The sequence below is a fragment of the Protopterus annectens genome, chromosome 9.part0, assembly GCF_019279795.1.
Source record: "Protopterus annectens isolate FY-2018-M chromosome 9.part0, PAN1.0, whole genome shotgun sequence".
NCBI classification, from domain to species: domain Eukaryota; kingdom Metazoa; phylum Chordata; order Ceratodontiformes; family Protopteridae; genus Protopterus; species Protopterus annectens.
Genome location: NC_056743.1, coordinates 246,189,082 through 246,209,796, shown reverse-complemented (window position 1 = coordinate 246,209,796; position 20,715 = coordinate 246,189,082). Strand labels below are relative to the sequence as shown.

General features: G+C 37.8%; 1 protein-coding gene across 1 annotated transcript in view; it reads left to right on the top strand.

Moving 5' to 3' along the window:
• The window catches only part of MADD (MAP kinase activating death domain), a 2,427,721-nt gene that overhangs the window by 847,514 nt on the left and 1,559,492 nt on the right, over positions 1 to 20,715 (top strand). Inside the window, exon 9 of the mRNA XM_044082094.1 lies at positions 20,427 to 20,605. Coding sequence (XP_043938029.1) covers positions 20,427 to 20,605 — 179 coding nt within the window. The remainder of the gene's footprint in view (positions 1 to 20,426; positions 20,606 to 20,715) is intronic.

Sequence of the window (20,715 nt, the reverse complement as noted above, 5' to 3'; positions counted from 1 at the left end):
AGACAGTGGCGCCATTGGACATCAGCACATGGACCCGATACTCCCCGTCGGTGGATCCCTTTCTAGGTCAGATATGTAGTCCCTTCCTAGAGTGTCCAGACTCCCTGTCAAGGGTATCGACTAGATCTACCAAGAGCCTTTCAGAACTTGATGTGGTGCATCTTCTTGAACAGCTCCTGACAGCTAGGGGGATTCCCACTTCATCCAAGACCCATCCACTTGCCGGACCTGGGACTCTCTCTCCAAGGACTTCATCCTACTCTCTTCCTTTGGTCTCTAGCAATGATGTCCTTCTTGGAACTCTCTGTTTCGGTGCCAGTAGTGGGCCTCACTATGGCCTCAGGACCGGATCTTTGGTCTTCGGTATCATCAGAAATTAACCTTACTCAAGTTCAGGATTGGGTTGCAGGCTGTCCGGTGCCAAGTATGGTTCCAACAGCATATACGGTTCCATCTACGGTGCTGGGGGGTTCTCTTGGCTCCGATTCTTCTTGAGGCTCTCTCCTCAGGGGCAGGTTTGGCAGAGCAGGCTGTGACCCTGGTTTCGAGGTTGTCTTTCTCTGTTCTTGGATCCCATCCCTCTTCAGGCGGACCCACTTTCCGGGCGATGGAGGGAACACTTGCTTCAGGAAGCATTCCTCTGATGTCAGACCCCCAGAAACCCCTTCCACCTGAGCTGCAGCTGACACAAGGCACCGCACCAGGACATCTGGCACAAGAGTCACAGAAGACCCTATTGCAGGGCGCCCCTTCTGAGTCCTCAGAAGCCACCACTGAGGAGACCCCCCGGAAGAAGTGCAAGAGGAAGCACATAGACTCCCATGAGGAGTCTCTGACTGAGGATATGGACTACAATGAAGGGGAAGAGTCACCATGGTCACCTCCTGATGATGTCTCCTTCGGAGACATCCTTGAAATGTTAAAACAGAGAGGTGACTGAGGAGTCAGTCTTTCTGCAGGCTTTCCATGCCCGACCGTCTACCTCTTGGGTGACTCCGCCTGCAAACGAGTTAGTTCAACTCATGGTGCAGCACGCTTGAAGAATCCTGATTCGGTGGAGATGATCCCTAGGAAGAGCCCTCATTGGTCCAAGGGTTTACCAGTTGATGCTGTGGTGGTGTTGGTGGTGGCCATGAAAAAGGAACTCTCCGAAGAGAGTCAGGCTGTTCACCCACCCAAAAGAGAGTCCCAGGCGATGAACATATTGGGGAAGTGAGTGTTTGCATCATCGAACATTTCTATGAGGTCCTTGAACCATTTGGAACATTTTACGAGACTCCAGAGAGATTTAATGTCTGAACTCTGTGGAACTCTTTCCCCAATATGTCCACCACCCGGTACTCCCTTTTGGGTGGGTGAACAGTCTGACTCTCTTCGGAGAGTTCCTTTTTCGTGGCTACCACCACCACCACAGCATCAACTGGCATCCTTTTCACACCTGGCTAGAGTGTCCTTCACTTTAGGGCCGAACAGGGAAGAAGCTTCAACTGCCATAGGTGTACACTTCTCCCCTCCGCAGTGCTGCTTCTCCAGGAACCAAAGGAGTGTAAAGTTGTGGCACAAAAAATCTCAGGGTCCTTTTCGTGATGCACATGGCGAGTATACCCCCAGGGGCAGAGGGGGTAACTCTTCCAGAAGACGCCCATACTGAGGCAGAGGGGGCCCGCATAACCAGTGTCCCAGAGATTCTTACTCTGGACAGCCCTACCAGTGCTCCTGAAGAGGGGCCCAATTGTTTTCCTCTGGAAGCAGTCGGGATATGTTTGTCTGCACCATGCTGCCTGGCAGCCTATAATGTTCAACTGTTGGGTGCAGAAGATTATCACCAGAGGCTACACCATTCCCCTCAATGTTTACCCAAAACCTCCTACATGACTTCCGATCCACCTAGTCAAAGGGAAGAAGCAGCTATACCAATAAAAAAGCTGTGTCAAGAGTCATCCAGACAGTCCCACCAGACCAGTGTGGATCCAGATTCTACTCAAGGTTCTTTTTGGTGCTAAAAAAAGACAGGGGACTGGAGACCAGTTTTGGATCTCAGCAATTTAAACAAATCTGTGAAATTCCGGATGGTCACGGTTCAGTCCATTCTCCCATTCCTGGGAAACGGTGATTGGATGTGCTCCATGATCTCCAGGATACGTGTTACCACATCAGAGTGGACAAATGCTCCCGGAGACTACTTCGCTTTCGGCTAGGAGCCAATCACTGCCAGTTTCTCACTCTGCCATTTGGACTCTCTACAGCCATCAGAGTGTTCACCAAGTGCATGGCCATAGTCGCAGCTCACTTGAGGCTGCAAGGATTCCGGGTGTTTACATATTTGGACAATTGGCTCCTTACCACCCCCACCAAGCATCAATTGGTAACAGCCTTGAGATGCACTCTTTCTCTCGTGAAACTACTGGGAATAACGATAAATTGGGAGAAATCCAATACTACTTCATCCCAGTCCAAAGAGTTCATAGGAGCAGTTTTTGACATCTGCTCCTGTTTAGTATCTCTCCCACATCAAAGATTACAAAGACTGAGACTTCAGCTCCAGGTGATACTAAAGCCTCAGCACTCAACTCCTAAGATCCATGGCAGCTGCTATACCAATAGTGCCTCTCGCAGAACTTCATTTGAGGATACTTCAGTGGCTTCTGTTATCTCAATGGTTTCCACATCGTCATCCCCTCTGTTTTCAAGTACTAAAAACCAGTCATTGCAAGCTGGACCTGCTTTGGTGGATGAGGCCAGAGACAGAACTTTGGAACTGCCCTTTCCACCCATCTCAACCCAAGGCCACTGTGACCACGGATGCTTCCCTGATAGGGTGGGGGGGGGGGCATTTACTGGGTACGATAGTCCAAAGCACATGGTCCACAACAGAGGCCAACTTGCATATCAGTGTTCTAGAACTGAGGGCATTTCTCTTAGTATTGCAAGCATTCCAATCCGTTCTTCTTTCTGGGACAATCGCAATTCAGACAACATGTCGGTAGTCTGGTATATCAAACAAGGAGGAACTAAGTCTTACCCCTTATGTCAAGAGATCATGAGAATTTGGCAGTAGGCGATAACTTCCAACCACTTTCTGATAGTAACGCATATCCCGGGGGATTCCAGCGTGATTGCACACAAGCTGAGCAGATGTATTCTCCTGCCTCATGAATGGTCCCTCAACCCCAGCACAGAGGCAAAAATTTTCAGGTGCTGTGGCCAGCCTTGCTGAGACCTATTCACCTCTTTGTCAAACCACAAATGCAGCAGCTGCTTTGCCCCAATTCCCCCCGCAGGGATGCTCTGATCCACGATTGGCCCACAGGAATTCTGTACGCCTACCCCCCCATTCCTCTTGATATCCCAATTTTTGAAGAAAGCACTTCAGTTGCAAAGCAAAGTGATCCTCATAGCCCCTTATTTGCCTCAACAAGTATGGTTACCCTTCCTCTGGCCTCACCTGTTATACCAACCATGGATTCTGGCTCCATCTTCAGACCTGATTTCTCACACCTGGAGGTTGAGTCATCCAAACCTCACCAGTCTGAAGCGGACAGCTTGGTTTCTCCACTTAGATTAATCACCAGACAGGACAACCTTTCTTCTCCAGTACGTGATATTGTTCTGGCCTCCCGCAAGCCATCCACCAGAAAACTCTATCTAGACAAATGGAAGAGATTCTCTGTTTGATCTAAGAAAAGAAATCTAGATCCTTTTTCGGTTCCAGTTACTGTAGTCCTTCACTATTTATCAAATTTTTTTCAAAAATGGAGTTGCAGCCCCTAACATAAGAGTTCATCTAACTGCTATTTCAAACTTTCATAACGGTTTTGGAAACTCTCCCCTGATTACTCACTGTTTATGTAAAACCTTTCTGAAGAGAGTCTCTCGCATCAGATCTCCTGTGAAACAACCCATTGAACCATGGAAACCTCACTTTAGTTCTTCAGTCTTTGACTCAACCCCCCTTCGAGCCTGCAGTAAAATGTGACATCAAATTCTTATCATGGAAGTCAGTTTTTCTAGTTGCCATCACATCAGCTTAGATGTATTACAGAGCTCCACGCTGTATGCATTGATCAGCCCTATCTCATCTTTCATAAGGACAGAGCATCACTCCTGTCAAACCCTACCTTTCTCCCCAAAGTCGTTTCGGATTTCTCCATCAAACTATTGACCTCCCAGTATTTTTCCTGAATTTTACTAACAAAGGGGAATACTGTTTGCGTTATTTGAATTTACATAGACAATTGAGATTTTACCTGGACAGGACTAAGACAATGTGTAAATCAGAACAACTATTCATTTCCTTTTCTGGCCCTAAAATGAGAAATTCTGTTTCTAAAGTGACCTTATCTAAATGGCTTAGAGATTGCACACTTTACATTTATCATCGTGAGAAAAAGCCTATACCACAGAAAATCAGAGCCCACTCTACCAGGTCAATGGCAACATCTGTAGCCTTTTATTCTAGAGCATCTATGGACGACATTTGTGTGGCAGCAACATGGGCTTCTCCTCGAACCTTTATTACTCATTACAAACTGGATCTGGTCTCCAGGGGTAGAGCGTCCTTCGGCTCTATGATGCTCAGGAATATTCTTCCATGAGGGCCACCCAGGGAACAAAGGTAGCTGGGGACTCTGTCCCATCAGTGATGTATAGGATGAAGATTAACAACATCAGATAAAGAAGTTATTTCTTGCTATAACGTTCCATCTGTGTTGTTGATCTTAGTCTATTCATCACGTCCCACCTTCCATCCCCCTCCAAAGGCTCCTGGGGGATACTTTGGGTCCAAGTACTGTCTTAGGGCACTTGTGCAGAAACTGCCTCTGCTTTACTTATAAAAGGGCAAACTCAGTCTGAGGTAGCAGGGAGAAGAGTATCATGAGTAAAAGCTTAGCTTGGGAGTTTTTGGCTGGCGTGAGCTTGATATATGGCCGGCACGATTCCGAGAACGGAAAAGATTCCCATCAGTGATGAATGGATGAAGATCAACAACACAGAACATTATGGTAAGTCATAACTTCTTTTTTTTATTTGCAATCCTTTCTAGATTAGTCTTTTGCTAAATATTGCCATTGTGTTTTATTAGTTGTCAGTGCTCTTAGAATGGATAAGAGCTTCAAAAAATGTGGCTACAGTGGCTGTACCAATCCACCTTAGGACATCCACAACCTGGAGTGCCTAGAACTCAAGAAATCTACATATTCACATACCTATTCAATTGGCTCCTAGCATCTGCAATAAAGGAAGTCCATTCTTGCACACAGAGTTAACTAACTTCACTTGTGTCTTTCCTTAGGCATATGATTAAAAGCTGTTTGCTTACAAGACCATGCATTGTCAGACTGCTAGAAGAAAGGCTTTCTTCATTAAGAATCACAGTATTGACATGTATCCTACCAATGACTTATGTCCTACCAATCTCATTTTTGAAGTCGTGGTGCCTGTGGCAACACCTGTACTTCTAGTACCGCATGTGTTTCCACAGGAAAGTTCATCAGTGGACACTGTATACAGTGGTCCCAGGTGGTGGACATCATCATCAACACCCCAGTTTGTCTCTATTGATCAGCAGGAAGCATGTAATTTGGTTGATAACGGGCTTCTGCATCTCCAGTGGGAAGACACTTGTTACTACTACTAATACTCAGGACCAGAATGACACACAGACGCCTCATCTTATGGTGGCTGTGGGTCATTTCTTTAGGGGAATGGTCTAGGACACATGGTCTGACCTAAAGGCCAGTCTTCAAATAAATATTCTGGAGATGAAGGCATTTGCAGGACTTCCTATCTCATGGTATGATGTAGTAGTCTGGTGTATCAACAAGCAGGAAGGGACCATGTCTTACCCTGTGTATCAGGAACCCAAGAAAGTGTGGCAGTGGGTGATGCCTTTGCAAGGCTTTCTTGTAGTAATATGTATTTGGTGCCTCTCAAGTGGTCCCTCAGATCACCAGTAGTGCATACACACACACACACACACACACACACACACACACACACACACACACTATTTTTCTGCTTAAGCTTAGCTTTGCTGCAGACTGTTTGCATTCCCTGCCAACACCAAATTCAGCATCTGCTTCCACCCTCTGAAGGGATGAATACAGTCCCAGGGGAATACTGTCGTCTGTCAATAGCCAACATGGACTCCATTATGAAATTTTTCTAGAAAGTCCCTGCGCAAGGCTTCATTTATCCTTGTAACTTAATTTTGGCCTAGACAAATTTGGTTCCCTTTGCTACAGACTCACCATAATATACAGCCCTGGTTCTGGATCTATCTATAGCCTGATCTTTTGTCCCACCCAGGCAGCAAGCTTCCATCTGAGATTTGCTCCCTCAGACTAGCCACATGGTTTCTCTAGCAACAGTGATAGCAGTGGACCCAGCCTGATCGCAAAGTTGTCCAGGTTTTGTCAGCTTCACAGAAGGAATATAAATCTACAAGTGCAAATGGAAGTTGTTTTATATTTGGATTTCTCTTCAGGGCCTAGATCCTTTCTTTGCTTCTATCCCCATGAGTCTACATGTCCTATCATCCATGTTTAACTGTGGATCAACTTACTGTATCATTAAGTTCCTGTTAGTTACACTATCAAGTTTTTACAGAGGTTTTCCATATTCTTCTCTGCAAGCTGAGATGATCTGCATATTTTTTTTTAAATAAACTTTATCTCATCTGTGCCCCCCCCCCCAATTAACGATGACATGCCCCCTGTTGGACCTCAACATAGTGCTAAAGGCTTTAGTGCACTCCCCTTTGGAGCTTGCTTCTGCCAACCTGAAGTTTCTCTCATGGAAAACATTGTTTGTGGTACCTGTCATTTCTGTTGAAAGGAATTCTGAGATTGCATGCCCTGTACTCCTCATCTCCATATGTGATCTTTCACAAGGAGAGAGCATCACTCAAAATAAATCCATCTTTCATACTTAAGGCTGCCTCAGAGTTCTCACTTAACCAAACCATTCTTGTATTTTTCACTAGCTACTCCCAGCAAGGAGGCATATTTGCTTCACACCTTCGAAATTGTCAGACATTTGTTTCTACATACACTGGACCAAAGCTATCAGAAAGGACACTTAACTTTGTGTGTTATGCACCTCTAAGCTGTCAATCAAAATCTGTAAAATAATCTTGTTCACCTGGTTTCAGATTGTATAACATTAATTTATCACTCCAGAACTAAAATCTTATTATCAAAACCAGATTCATTCCACTAGTTTCACAGTAACTTGGATTCCAAGATGGCTGCCGACTAGTCTAGTCCTTACTCTCTGAGCTCCTCACAGCTATTTAACTTTTTTTTTTACAACTTTACATCAACCTTTTTCCTCAAATTTTTATACTAAAAGATTTTATAAATCTTTTTCTACGCATTTGGATTATTTTTTCTTCTGGAATTATTATCCTGGGATTTATTTTACCTCAGAACATTCTTGGTCTCTCTGCTGCTGGGACTCCTACTGCTCCAGTCTGTTCCTGGTTCCTGGTATCCTGTTAACTGCATTCCATTTCTGGGCATGGCTACAAAATCTGACTCCATGGAGACTCAGCCTACAAAGGCCAAATATACTTCAATGCTCTCTCCTGAAAAGATTCAGGTTCAAAAGACTGAAATCATCTAGACAACCTACAGAAACTTTTAATGTAAGTAATAAAGATTTAAATGGCTCAAATTTCCTTTTAGAAGAACTAAAAATAGCATTAAAACCAATCCAAAGTGCTATACAAAACTTTTCAGAACAGTTTACAGACTTTAGTAAATCTTTAAAGCAAATAAACGATAGTATTGTTACTATTGAAAATAAAATCTTAGCTTTGGAGGTTAAAACAGACTTATTGGAAAGTGACTTTAAATCTAGAGATAAAACTGTTTCAGATTTACAAGCTAAAATATTGGATCTGGAAGCCAGGAGTCGAATAAATAACATCATTATTCGTGGTTTACCTGAATCTTATGACAATAAAAAACTTGTTATCTGTGACTAAAAATATCTTTGAAACACTGTTAAATTGTGAAGCTTCTTCAAAATCTATAATTGTAGAGAGAGCACACAGAGCACTGCATAAAGCAAGATTCTTCCACACCAAGGTTAATTTATACTAAGTTACTAAACTTTCAAGACACTTTCCAGATCCTAGAAACTGCTAAAACAAAGAAACAATTCATATGGAAGTCTCACAAACTATCATTTTCCCAAGATCTTCCTGCACAGATCAAATTAAATAGACAAAAACTAGCCCCCTAGTGTGCTGACTTGATAAAAAGAGGGATTAGATTTCGAATGGCATATCCTAATACCTTGTCTTTCACAGCTAATGACAAAAGATTTGTATGTTCAGATCCTAAAGATGCAAAAGACATTTTTCTTAAAACATTTAAAAAGCTTCCTGACACTGTATCTTAATATTCTACTGTTAAAGAACTACAATAAGGTTTGATCTTTTCTTTTCTTTAATCTGACAGTATTTGTGTTACATGATTTGTAATTCTGGTGTGACATAATTATATTACCTTAAGAACTTGTCATGTAATTTACACATGATGGATTTGGTGTGACAGTGTGCAGTGACAGGATATATGCTTGTTAGATTTGTGTGGATTAATAGAAGCATTTAAATTCCTGTATTTACTTTTTCTCTTTCTCTCACATATGCTTGCTGTGTAAATAGATAATATGTTAATTTTACTACAAGCTTTGGAGTTACAGCCTTCTGTGTAAGCTAAATGATTTTTGGAGGGAAAAACATTCCATCTCAACATTCTAGCAAGAAAATCTTCCCCTCAGAGTTCCAGCTGATGCTCTGCATGAACATGCACACTACAGTCTCTCTGAGATGGATGGTGATGTCATCATTTGTGAGGAAAGAAGGACGGTTTCAAATACACAAGTCTGCTTGTTTTCAACAAGTATTCAATAGCACTAACTTTTTAATAGATCTGGCTATTATTTAAAGTGTTTTCTCTTCATAAATGAAGGTTGCTTTTTAAATTTAAACAGATTCATGTCACATAATATATTCAGTGACTTTTAGTGTGTCTGCATGACTTCAAAGCAAGCTGCTACTTTCATAAAGCAGAGTGAAAATGTTTCTGGAAACAAATGAACAGGTTAGTTTTATATATTAAAATTCTAAAGGATGTGTAAAGAAATGAACATATTTTCCTATTCAGAATATTTTTTCATACAATATTTTATATTGTACTGAAGTGTTTAATTTGACAAATGTTACAAAGTATACCTGTTCATATGAAAGTTTCATGTTCTTTCTATTCTCTGCTCTCTCTCTTCTCAGAGGCTGGATGTGATATTTATGATTAGTAGTTTATGTTTAAGAAAGCCTTTACTTATTTGAAAGGTTTGAAATAACTATCTTTAATATGATTAGCTGAATCTACATGTATATATTTAAGCCCTTAGATTTACTGCATTTAGCTTGCTTGTTTCTGTTTTAATTAGATTTTCAAAATGTTTACTTTAAAAGCCTTGTCTTTTCATGCTGTTTTGCTATGTTACATCTATAGCTTAGAAGAATAGTATGGCTATATAACCTAACAGAGTCCTTAGTAAAATATTCAAAAGTAGATTTAAAATTATATGTATGCACATTGTTGTACATTCAGTCCAATATATATGATGCTGTTTAAGTTACTATTTAATAATATAATTATACTTTATTCATGTATATTAACTAGTGTTAAAACCTTACAGCTTATAATATTTCATTTTGAATAGTTCCTGTACTATTATTATCTAGTTAATAGATGCATCTCCAGACTGAATTGTTTTTCATTTTGAGATATGGTTGCTTGGTAGTTGTTTTTGCTTTATTTGAACTATAACTAAATACTCATTCTACAGGTATTAGTGCTTTTATCATACTAATGGTCATGTTGATTAATGAAATTATCACTAAAGTACTAAAGAAGGTTCAGTAGATAGTGCATGACTATTATCTTTAGTTCAGTAATGCTATGCTTATTTACTTATATTATAATGTTACCAGTTGGTTTTGTTATACTTATATATGTTATCTTACATATCTTTCAGTTTTAATTGTATTACTTCTTATGATAGAGTGTTCTAGTTAAGCAGAGTGTGATTTATTTATTATTTACTTGTTTCTCTTTCTCTTGAAATACTTGAGGAAATACATTTAATCACTATAAATTTCAATTTAAGGATAGGAGCTTTAGATTAGTATTAGAAGTAGGGATTAAGCATGTTGGACGTCTTGAAATTAGTTAATTTTGTATATATTTTAGTAGTATTACTCGGACTTTATGTTATGTTAGGCTTCCTTTGAGTAATTTGTATTCTAACTTGAGGTTATTATTATCTATAATTACAATGTTTTTTTCATGTTCTTCCGCTCTTCCTTTATCACAGGGGGATTGGTGGGTAGGCACTAGGGTTAGGATAAAGGTTATTATACATTTCATGGTTCTTAAAAAAACTTTTTTCTTTTTTTTTCAACAAATGTTATTTGATGACTTGCTTGAATACTTAAGACTGTTTTTTCTTTTATTTTTTTTCTTCTTTTAATGTTGTGTTGGATTTGCACCTTGAGTTCACTTTTATAGCATCAATAATGATTATACTTGTAGAATATGCCTGTTGACATAATTTTAGATTCTTGGAATGTTAGAGGCATTCAAGATAAAGCGAAAAAGTCACTATTATTTCATATGATCTTTAAATCACAGGCTAACATTTGTTTTATTCAAGAGACCCATATTTCACGTATTGATTGGAATAAAGAGTTAAAAATGGATCAAAAGATTATAGCTTCAGGTGACTCATCTAACTCCAGAGGTGTAGCTATAATCATTAAACAAAAATTCATTGGGAATATTATTGATGAGAAATTTGATGATGAGGGAGGTGGTGCTTATTTACCGCTTCTATTGCTGGTTTGGACAAACCCTTATTAATTTTAAATCTATATGGCCCATGTAATTCACAACATTTGTTCATTTTAAAATTTACAATATTCTTGCATCCTATAAGGATCATCATATTATAGTGGGTGGTGACTGGAATGCAGTTATAAACCCTGTAATTGATCGTTCGCTCCACTGTCACCTATAATCTTCAATCTACTCTGGCTATAAATGATTTGATGACAGAATATAATTTAATAGATCCCTCCGCACTGTTAAAAATATAAACAAGAATGATATATATACTTATTATTCTAAGTGCTATCATTCGTGGTCCAGATTAGACTTCTTTCTAATTTCAGATTATATTTCAAAATATATTGTGGACTTTACTACAGAACCCAGATTCTTTTCGGATCACTCAAGAATTTCACTAAAATTGAACATAAAACCCAATATCAAAAATAAAACTATGTTTAATAAGTGGACCTTAAATAATAACTTATTGTCAAATGAAGATATTTGCAAACAAGCTTCAGAAATCCTAAATGAAATGGTGAATAGTCTTGAATCATCAGACATTCCTTATGACATACAATGGGCTGCATGTAAAGCAAGATTAAGAGGTTTATTTATTAGTAAAGCTGCTTTTTCAAAAACAATACTTTAAGAAAGAGGAATTCTTAAAATCAAGAATTTCTTCGTTGGAAAATCATCTTAGTCTGAACTATGATGCTACTTTAGAAAAACAAATTTTTGATTGTCAGAAAGATTTAATTCTGCTTCACCAAAATAACCTCTCCTTAGCTGAACAAAAGCTACTTGCTTCATATTCAGAGTGGGCCCAGGTTCCATCTAAATTGTTAGCGAGAATTATTAAAGTTAACTTCAGAAATCCAAATATTACATCTTTATCTTATAATAACAGATTATATAATACTGATGAAGAGATTATTCAACTTTTCACCTCTCTCTACACTGAGTTATATTCAGGTTCTTCTAATTCTGTTAAAGATAATCACTCAAAACTCTTTTTAGACTCTTTGCAGTTCCCTAAACTTAATGATAATCAGCCAAAACTACTTTCTACCCCTATATCGGTACAAGAAATCTCGGATTCAATAGATAATCTTAAATTGGGTAAATCTCCGGGACCTGATGGTTTTACTCCAGAATTTTTCAAAACTTTCAAATTGGTAGTTCTTCCCTTTCTATTTAAAGTTTACAATCATATAAGAGTTAATGATATCTCAGATATTCATTGGAACACATCAAAACCATTCTAATTCTAAAAATAATAAAGATAAATCTGACCCAGTAAATTATAGACCCATTTCTTTAATTAACGTGGATATTAAGATTCTGTCATCTATTCTGGCTAACAGATTGAAACGGATTTTACCCTCAATTATCTCGTCAGATCAATCAGGTTTTATGTCTCAGAGACATGCTTGGGATAATACTCTATCTTTAGAGACTATACTTCATCTCATTAAGAAAAATCCAAACCCTATATATGCTTTGATTATAGATGCATCAAATGCCTTTGACAGAGTATGTTGGAACTTTCTATTTCAAACTATGTTATGTTTTAATATTCCCTTATTCTTTATAAATTTTTTAAAAGTTTTATACAAGAATATGTTTACTAGACTATACATTAATGGTCAATTTTCTGCTCTGATAAAGATCACTAAAGGAACAAGACAGGGTTGTCCATTGTCCCCTTTTCTTTTCAACATTTACTTAGAACCTTTGCTATTGTTTATTACTCAAAATACTTTTCATAACATTCATAGAATTCTTAATACTAATATTCATTTCTCTGCTTTTGCGGATGATTTAGTAATCTACTTTCAAACTCTATTATCTGATTACAGAAAAATAATGAATTCTATTGATTATTTTTCTTTGGTTTCCAACTATCTTTTAAATTCTACAAAAACTCATATTTTTCCCTTAAATCATTTAGCACACAAATCTTTTTTGTTTCCAGACGATCATTTTCAGTTTACTTATAATATAAAATATTTAGGAATCAATTTAGAACACAATAATAAATCTTCCTTTCAAAATAATATTAATAAATTATGGAACTCTATATTGTCCGATATGGACAGATGGAAGCATCTAAACCTTTCATTTCTTTCAAGGGTGGCCATTATTAAAATGAATATTCTGCCTAAATTTCTTTACCAATTCTCATCATCTGATCAGATAATTTCAAAAAATTTTTTTGAGTCTATAAATAAAGCTTTGGCAAAATTCATATGGTTCCCTAAATCTGTTAGAATTTCCTATTCTAGATTGGCATTTTCGAAGGACAAGGGAGGTTTGGGTTTACCTAATCTTTATCTCTATTATTTGATTGTCTCATCCAATAAACTTCTTACTATCTCTAAATTCAATAACACTTCTTATCCAAATCACTCTTTATGGATAAAATTATGGTATAATTATGTCATTTCTAATAATTTAAATTCTGAAGCTATTCCCTTTATCTCTCTGGATAGTTTATTTATTAAAAATATATCTACAGTATTTAAACAAAAGATTAGAGATTTCCAAACCTTACTCAAAATGTGTAAACTGGAAAAGATCTCGCACCATGTTCAGCCAATTCATCTAAACCCAAATATATTATTGGACAATAAACTTTTGAACTTAACAAACTATCCTTTAATTAAAAATCTAAAAGTAGGAGATGTTTTGAAATATCTTGACTTGCCTTTATCTGACTGGCGTAAGTTATTGAAAGTAAACTGGAATTACTCACCAATTCTTACACAACTAAGAGCAATAATTAAAAACAAATTTGTATCTCTGGTCCCCATAGACTCACAATTGAAAAACCTTAACACGATTATCAAAATACTTTCATCATCTGATAAAATGCTCTCAAACTCATATAAATTAATTAATTCTTTAATGATGGACCACAACTGTCTTTTATCTAATGTTTGGTTGAATTATAATTTCCAATTGTCAGAATCTCAGAAAGTCCTGACTATTAGACACACTAAGGAATTTATCCCTTTTAAAAAATTAGCATACACAGAATTGATGATTAATAATGATGCCTACTTTACCCCAATCAAATTAAACAAATTTAACCCAAATAAGTCTTCTTCGTGTTCATGCTGTTCTCATCCCCAAGCAGACCTCCTTCATATTCTATGGTATTGTCATTTTTCTCACAGATTGTGGACATCTTTGAAAGTCAGACTGCAGAAAATGGGATATCAAAAATCCACGTTGACGTGGGAATTTGCTATTCTACATATTCCATTGATTCATCTTTCAAAAGTTGATATTCATGTTATCATTTTTATTTGCTCATTACTAAAAATTTATATAATACAAAATTGGATTGATCGTTCTAAATTAAAATGGGTTACTTTCCAGAAAATGGCTTTTAAATTTATTGATGCTCAAAGATACTTAGGTGGAAGTCCAAAAAAAAAGCTATTAGAAAGGTTGTGTTAGAAAAGGTTCTAAACATATTAAATAGTTAATGTTAAATATTTTTTTTTTTTTTTCTCTCAGGTTGCCTAACTTGTATATAGTGTACATATGGTGTATGTTTTATTTCTAAATAACTTATCAAAATCTCATGAAGGTTGTTATCGCTAGATGAATTGTTATATGTTCATTTATGCCTTCTTGTTATGTATAATCTTTTAATTGTCTTGCTATTCATATAATTAATAAAAAAATTTTTTGAGAAAAAAAAAAAAGTTTCACAGTAACTTCTATAGCCTTCTTCAGGAATTCTAGAATTGATATTTCTGCAACAGCAACTGCATTGAACACTTTATGTAAACATTATAAACTCAGTATTTCCAGATATACATCCTGCTTTGGAGCTTCCACCCACAAGGGTATCCTGCCAAGATTCCACCCAGGAAGACAGGTAGCTTGTGAGCCTGTCCCTAAATTTGAAGTGGATAGATGGAATGATGCAAGACGCACATTATGTAACTAGCATAATGCAGGATCTATATCTGTGGTCCATTCACTTCAATGCCCCCCCCCCCCACACCCATCCCTTCCAAATTGTCACACTTTTTATCTGAATGGACTTACTCGACCTACTTTTGAAACCTGTCCTTTCCCGTTGATTCTCTAACTCCTCCTTGGTTCATTCTCTAGGGTTTAGGCAACAAACATGATCTGACAAAACAAAGGACATACATGATGGGAAGTACAGAAGGAGTTCGAGCACTTCAAATAATTTTCTAAGTCATGTTCACCTAACTGTGATCATTCTCAGCATTTAAAATAGACTGACTACGGATAATAAAGATCCTGCATTATGGGAGGTAAATAAATTGTTAGTGTGGGTGTGTAATTTATATATGAATGTAGGCATGCATACATACATACGCTGATGGAGGTAGACTAGGAACAAGTTCCCATACATTTTCTGTCCTTAGCAGAGAATTTTGGAAAATTTAGATTTCTTTTTTATCCAGTAGACCAGTCCAAGTACTGTGGCTTTCATTGTTGAACTCCTTGGCCTCAGTAATCTAAATGTCGATCCATAAAACAGAATGCCTGGGAGCCAAATTTAAACTTCTTAATTAGTACAAGTACTCCTCTTTAAACTCTTCAATATTGAGTCACCTCCTGTTTTCCTGTGGCCCAAAGAGTATGAACTCTGAACCCTTTATATGTTAGTGTACACTGAAGAATTCATGTCAAATTGGATATTTTAGTGTGTTTTGTGTCATCAGAGTGGGTCTACAGTTAGGCCATAGTTTCATTAGCAAGACTGTTTAGGCATTTTGTGAAGTGCTGTCATTAATGACAAAAAAATCTTTTCATGGAGATTGGAAGAGTTTAGGGTTTTATTTTTATTTACTCATTTGTTAGCAAATTGTATGGACTAATCCTTACGGTCAGCTTTCAACCATTAAAGTGCACAAGGTATTTTTCTGATCAAGTGTGATGGAAAATGTATTCATTGGTCAATGAAGAGAGATTCCAATACACTGCAGATGAGCAAAGCTAAGCATACAAAAGAGTAGAAATGCACCAAATTTCAGGCCACTTGAAGATACTGCCAGTTCGGATGTAAACATTGTTTACATGTTTGAACCCAGCACTCTTGAGTAATTCTGTCAGTGGGTTATGGAAGGGAAAGACCAGAGGCCTATTACAAGTTAAGCATTGTATGTTCAAGGTAAACCAAGCACTTTAACAGACTTTGAGAAAATTGCAGAATCTTGCATACAACTAGAGCTTAAAAACACATGGGTAGTGCCCCTGTAATGATGACATGGTACATCTACAAGGCATCCCATATGAGGACTAGGATAGGGGGTTTAGCTTCTAGATAAGTAGAACATGCAGGTTTCCAATAAGCATTGGGTAGGCTAGGAGGAAATTCTGGTCCTCACCTACTCTCATAATGAATGCGGTATCTGACAGCTTCCTGACACAGAAAAATAAAAACCCTGTCTACAACATAAATGTCATGGGTTCAAGTGGTTGCCCCAGTGCTAGAAGAGCTGTTGAGGGGTAGGAATAGGAGTAATTAAGACAGGGCCTGCCCCTCCCCCCAAGTTGGGAACTGCTGTGCTTGTCTAGAGTGCAATATTTATAAGCCCAGGTGGAGAATGGGGATCACTTAGAGGCCCTTTGCTTGCATGGGAGACATGGCCATCTGAGAGGTTATGTCACTTGTGGAATTTGCTGACAAAACCCCAAGATGCGTCTCTCAATGACCCCCTTCAGCATTGGTGGACATTTGTATTGATGAACTTGAGGCAAAGCAGATAACCCTGATATCTATAGATGACGGCACCTCTGCTAGTCCTTGGCGTTCACTTCAGAAAAAAACAAATGAACTGTAGGGCTCCCACTTGTTGGGGGAGGGGTAAATGAGATAGCTTAGTATTGGGGAGGTTTGATGATCAAGTGTATTGGAGAAAGAAGAAAATAAAGTGGTGTCTGGTATGATAACATTGTAGCAGCATGAGTCATTGCTTTAACTTGAAACAACTGTTTTCTAAATATTTGTGAAAGTGGAGTTGCAAGGTAGATGAGAGGAGGGAGGTGGGCTGTAAAGTCAGTGTGCCTGATTTCTAGAATTTTTGCTTTTTTTTTTGTTCTGATGAAGAATAAAATCATAGCTTAACACAGCTGTGTGAAAACATCTTAATAGAATGTCAACATGCGTTTCTTAAAACATGAGTAAAGACATTTAAATGTATGAGTGATATAAATTTTTTTTTATTTAAAGAAGGCTTCCATTAACTTGTAGACTTTGGTAAATGTCATTAAAAATAGAGAAAAAAGTAACTTGCAGTCAGGATTGTATTAATAACAGTACTGACCAAAATTCTTTCTAGACTTTAAACAATTTAACTGTTAAGTTTTAACTTTTTTATGAATGTTTAGATTAACTCCGATAGTAGTTGACAACAATTTCTTGTAAATTGCACCAGGAGGAAGTTATAATGTTTTGTGTTAAGCACCAAAATCAGAAGGAAATCTATTTTCTTCAAAAGTTGGGTACCCATATGCTTCCAGAAGAAATTTGTACTATTGAAGATTAATCTGAATGTAGTTAATATTTGTATGTAATAAGTGATTTAGTTTTTGTCATTCATAAAATTTCAAATAGCTTAACAAGTTTGCAGTTCCCAAAGAGATGCATTTTATCTGAATCATGATATAGATGAGCACAACATTTTCAGCAGTGTGCTATGTAGCTAACATGGTTGGGTAATATAAGAATTGTGAATAAGCATAAATTGCATGTAAATGAGTTTACAAAGAGAACTGGCAGTTAATACATGTTTCATTAGTAGAGCCCAATCCATAATCAGATTTGCACTCAGAATTTCTCCCAAATTGAAGAACGATGGAAAGAATTTGAAAAATGTAAATTTAGGAAAGCTTTGTAAATCTCAAAAATTTAATGATATTTCTAGAGAGTACAGAATTAGTCAGTCATAGATTAAGAAGCTCAGAAACCTGACATGGAAGATGTTTTAGCCAGTGTTTTAGTAAGAACAAACATTAAGAAGCATTAATGATGAGCAAAGTGAAGGTTGTATAAAAGCAGGAAAAAATGCTGAATTTGTTTTGTGAGGGATTTGGAAATATATTCGTAAAAGAGCTCCAGCTTTTTAACTGATTTAATAAAGATGCTTTTATTTTATCTTGTACATTTGTTTATTGGGTAGAACACTGATCATAACTGACCAGTTTCAATTACTGTTTCGGAAATTGCAGCTTTCAAAGACGAGCAGTGCCAGCACAGCAATAAGTGACATATATAACATTTGTTTACTGGGAAAGAAGTCCGAGTTGGAACAAAGCCAATTTTCAGGGGATACCCAGGGAGAAATGCGTCAGATGCATGTTTTTGTAGCATGGGAGGAATAGATATATATATATATATATATATATATATATATATATATGTGTGTGTACATGTATGTATCTAAGGTAGTAATCAGCTTTAACTCCTGTAGCCTCTATCCATCATACCTCCATGGCTTGGTGGCTTGGAGCGTATCACTGCAAAGTACCAGAGTTTCCCTTTCACCCCTCAAACAGGATGTTACTAAGTTAAAGACTTGATAAATTAAATACATGAATGTTATACATTGACTAAATATATGCATGGGATTCATGAATATTGGCCATCATGCTCATATACCCCTGTTGACCTATTCATTTCCCTTGTGCAGTTGACATAGTTCCCCATTTTTTGTATCCCATAAGTGCATTTTCCACAATGATGTCTTTTGCAGTCTGCATTTTTGATGGCAGACTCTCAAGGCTGAGAGTTGATTGACAAGTCATAATCCCATGGTAGGTTTATTTTATTGTGTGGAGTACAATCAACTCTTCTGGGTTTTCTCTCCAGAGGTGTAGCTAGCTATTCTGGTAACTAGTGCCATCCCCTGATCTTGTGCATCCTGTCATACGAAAAGGTCCTCCCTTTGGACTTAAGGAACACAGATACACACCAAGAAAATAGGTAGCAAACTACTTGCTGCATTTGTAGCAAGTAGGTGCTGCAGTTTATGCCACAGATATTTGGTTAAAGCACTTCAGTTGTGACTGTAAATGCAGTACTGACATTTATACCTGAATGCTCCTAATACACTGAAGAACAGTCGACATCTGCCAGTTGTGCCTCTTAACTCTGTGCCCACTGCGATTGTCCCGTTTGCCTCACTCTACCAGTGCCTCCTTTTCTGTGCATCATTCTTCTGCATTTCTGACATTCTGCATGGGCCATTTTTTATTTTAGTCTGTTCCTTATTGTTTAACCAGGTGAGACCCATTAGATTGTAGTCCATTTTCAGGACATGTCTCGAGAGTAGATTTAGGTAACGTTTGTTCAGCTGCATGATAATGGAGGTAGTGATTGTGGGAACACCATGTTTACAGCTTTTCTTTTTAAACAACATGTTATATTGTTAGCATTTTAACCATCATGTAACTATAGGGAATATACTTTACATTTTCTTAGCTACATATAGCACATTTTAGTTTAGTATAGCTTAGTTTGAAACATTGCAATAGTTTTTCTTCCTGAACATTGTCCTGCTCATAAATAACTATATGTTCTTGGACAGCTTTCATGTTATCACTTTTGTTAAGCAGGCATAAATATTTCCATCTTTATACCATCCATTCATACATTCAAAACCCATTTTCCCCCAGTTTTACACATGGGGTTGGTGTGTCACATCAACAGTGATAATCATCTAGAGCCAGTGTTCACATTGCTTGCTGGCTAGCCCTGCCACAGCAGTTCTTCTGTAGCATACACACATTTGCCCCACAGGTACACTTCTAGCCAATTTAGTGTGTCCATTCCCCCTACTGCATGTGTTTGGAATGTGGGAAGAAACCAGTACATCTGGAGAAAATCTGCAAAAACACAGGAAAGATATGCAGACTTCACACAGAAGGCACCCCCAACTGAGAATTGAACTGGAGAACCTCGTGCTGTGAGGTGACAATACTACCGGCTGTGCCACTGTGCAGTGGAGGTAAATTAGCACTAAACAATTCTGGATTTAGATTTTTCCATAAAGCATGCAAATTGAAGGTGATGATATTCAAATCCAGGTCATAAGGTTGCAGCCATTCCCTATTTTTATCTTTACTGTTATTTGTTCCTTGATAGTGATGAGGCAGTTTGATTTTCCGTGACCCTCTCCTAATTTTCTTGGGTGGCAAAAGCCTGGGTACTTTTTTGGCTAGGCTTATATAGGCCCTAGGGCCAATAGCCTAGTACCTACCTGTGAACCTATGAATCACCTTGCTCTGAGTGAATGTGGTTAGTGATGCAGTCTTCTAGGTCTGTGTGTTCTGATTATCAGCTCACTGCATGGTAAGGCACACCTGGAAAGTTGCACTTTGCTTCAACTGTTCTGTTTGTATTTGTGGTATGTTTGTCATTAAAAAGTCAAAACAGGAATCCATCTCCATTTAGATAGTACTGTAATATAAACAGCTGTTAAGTACAATTTTTGTTAACTTTTGTCTTCTACACTACCATTTTAGGCACTGGCTAGCATGAGCCTTAATACGCAACCCATTCTTAACCTGGAGAAGTTCCACGAAGGCCAAGACATGCCACTGCCCCAGGGGAGGCCCAGGGATGATCCCGCATCCACACCTTCAACAGAGTTTAACCCTCTCATCTATGGTAATGATGTGGATTCCGTCGACATAGCCACAAGGTAAAGGAATACTGACTTTAAAGGTAAAATGTGTTTGTACTGTCAGTATCGCAGCATTGTAGTCTTTCCTGCAGTACTTGTTTGTAAATTATAGTCAGTGCATGTACTGC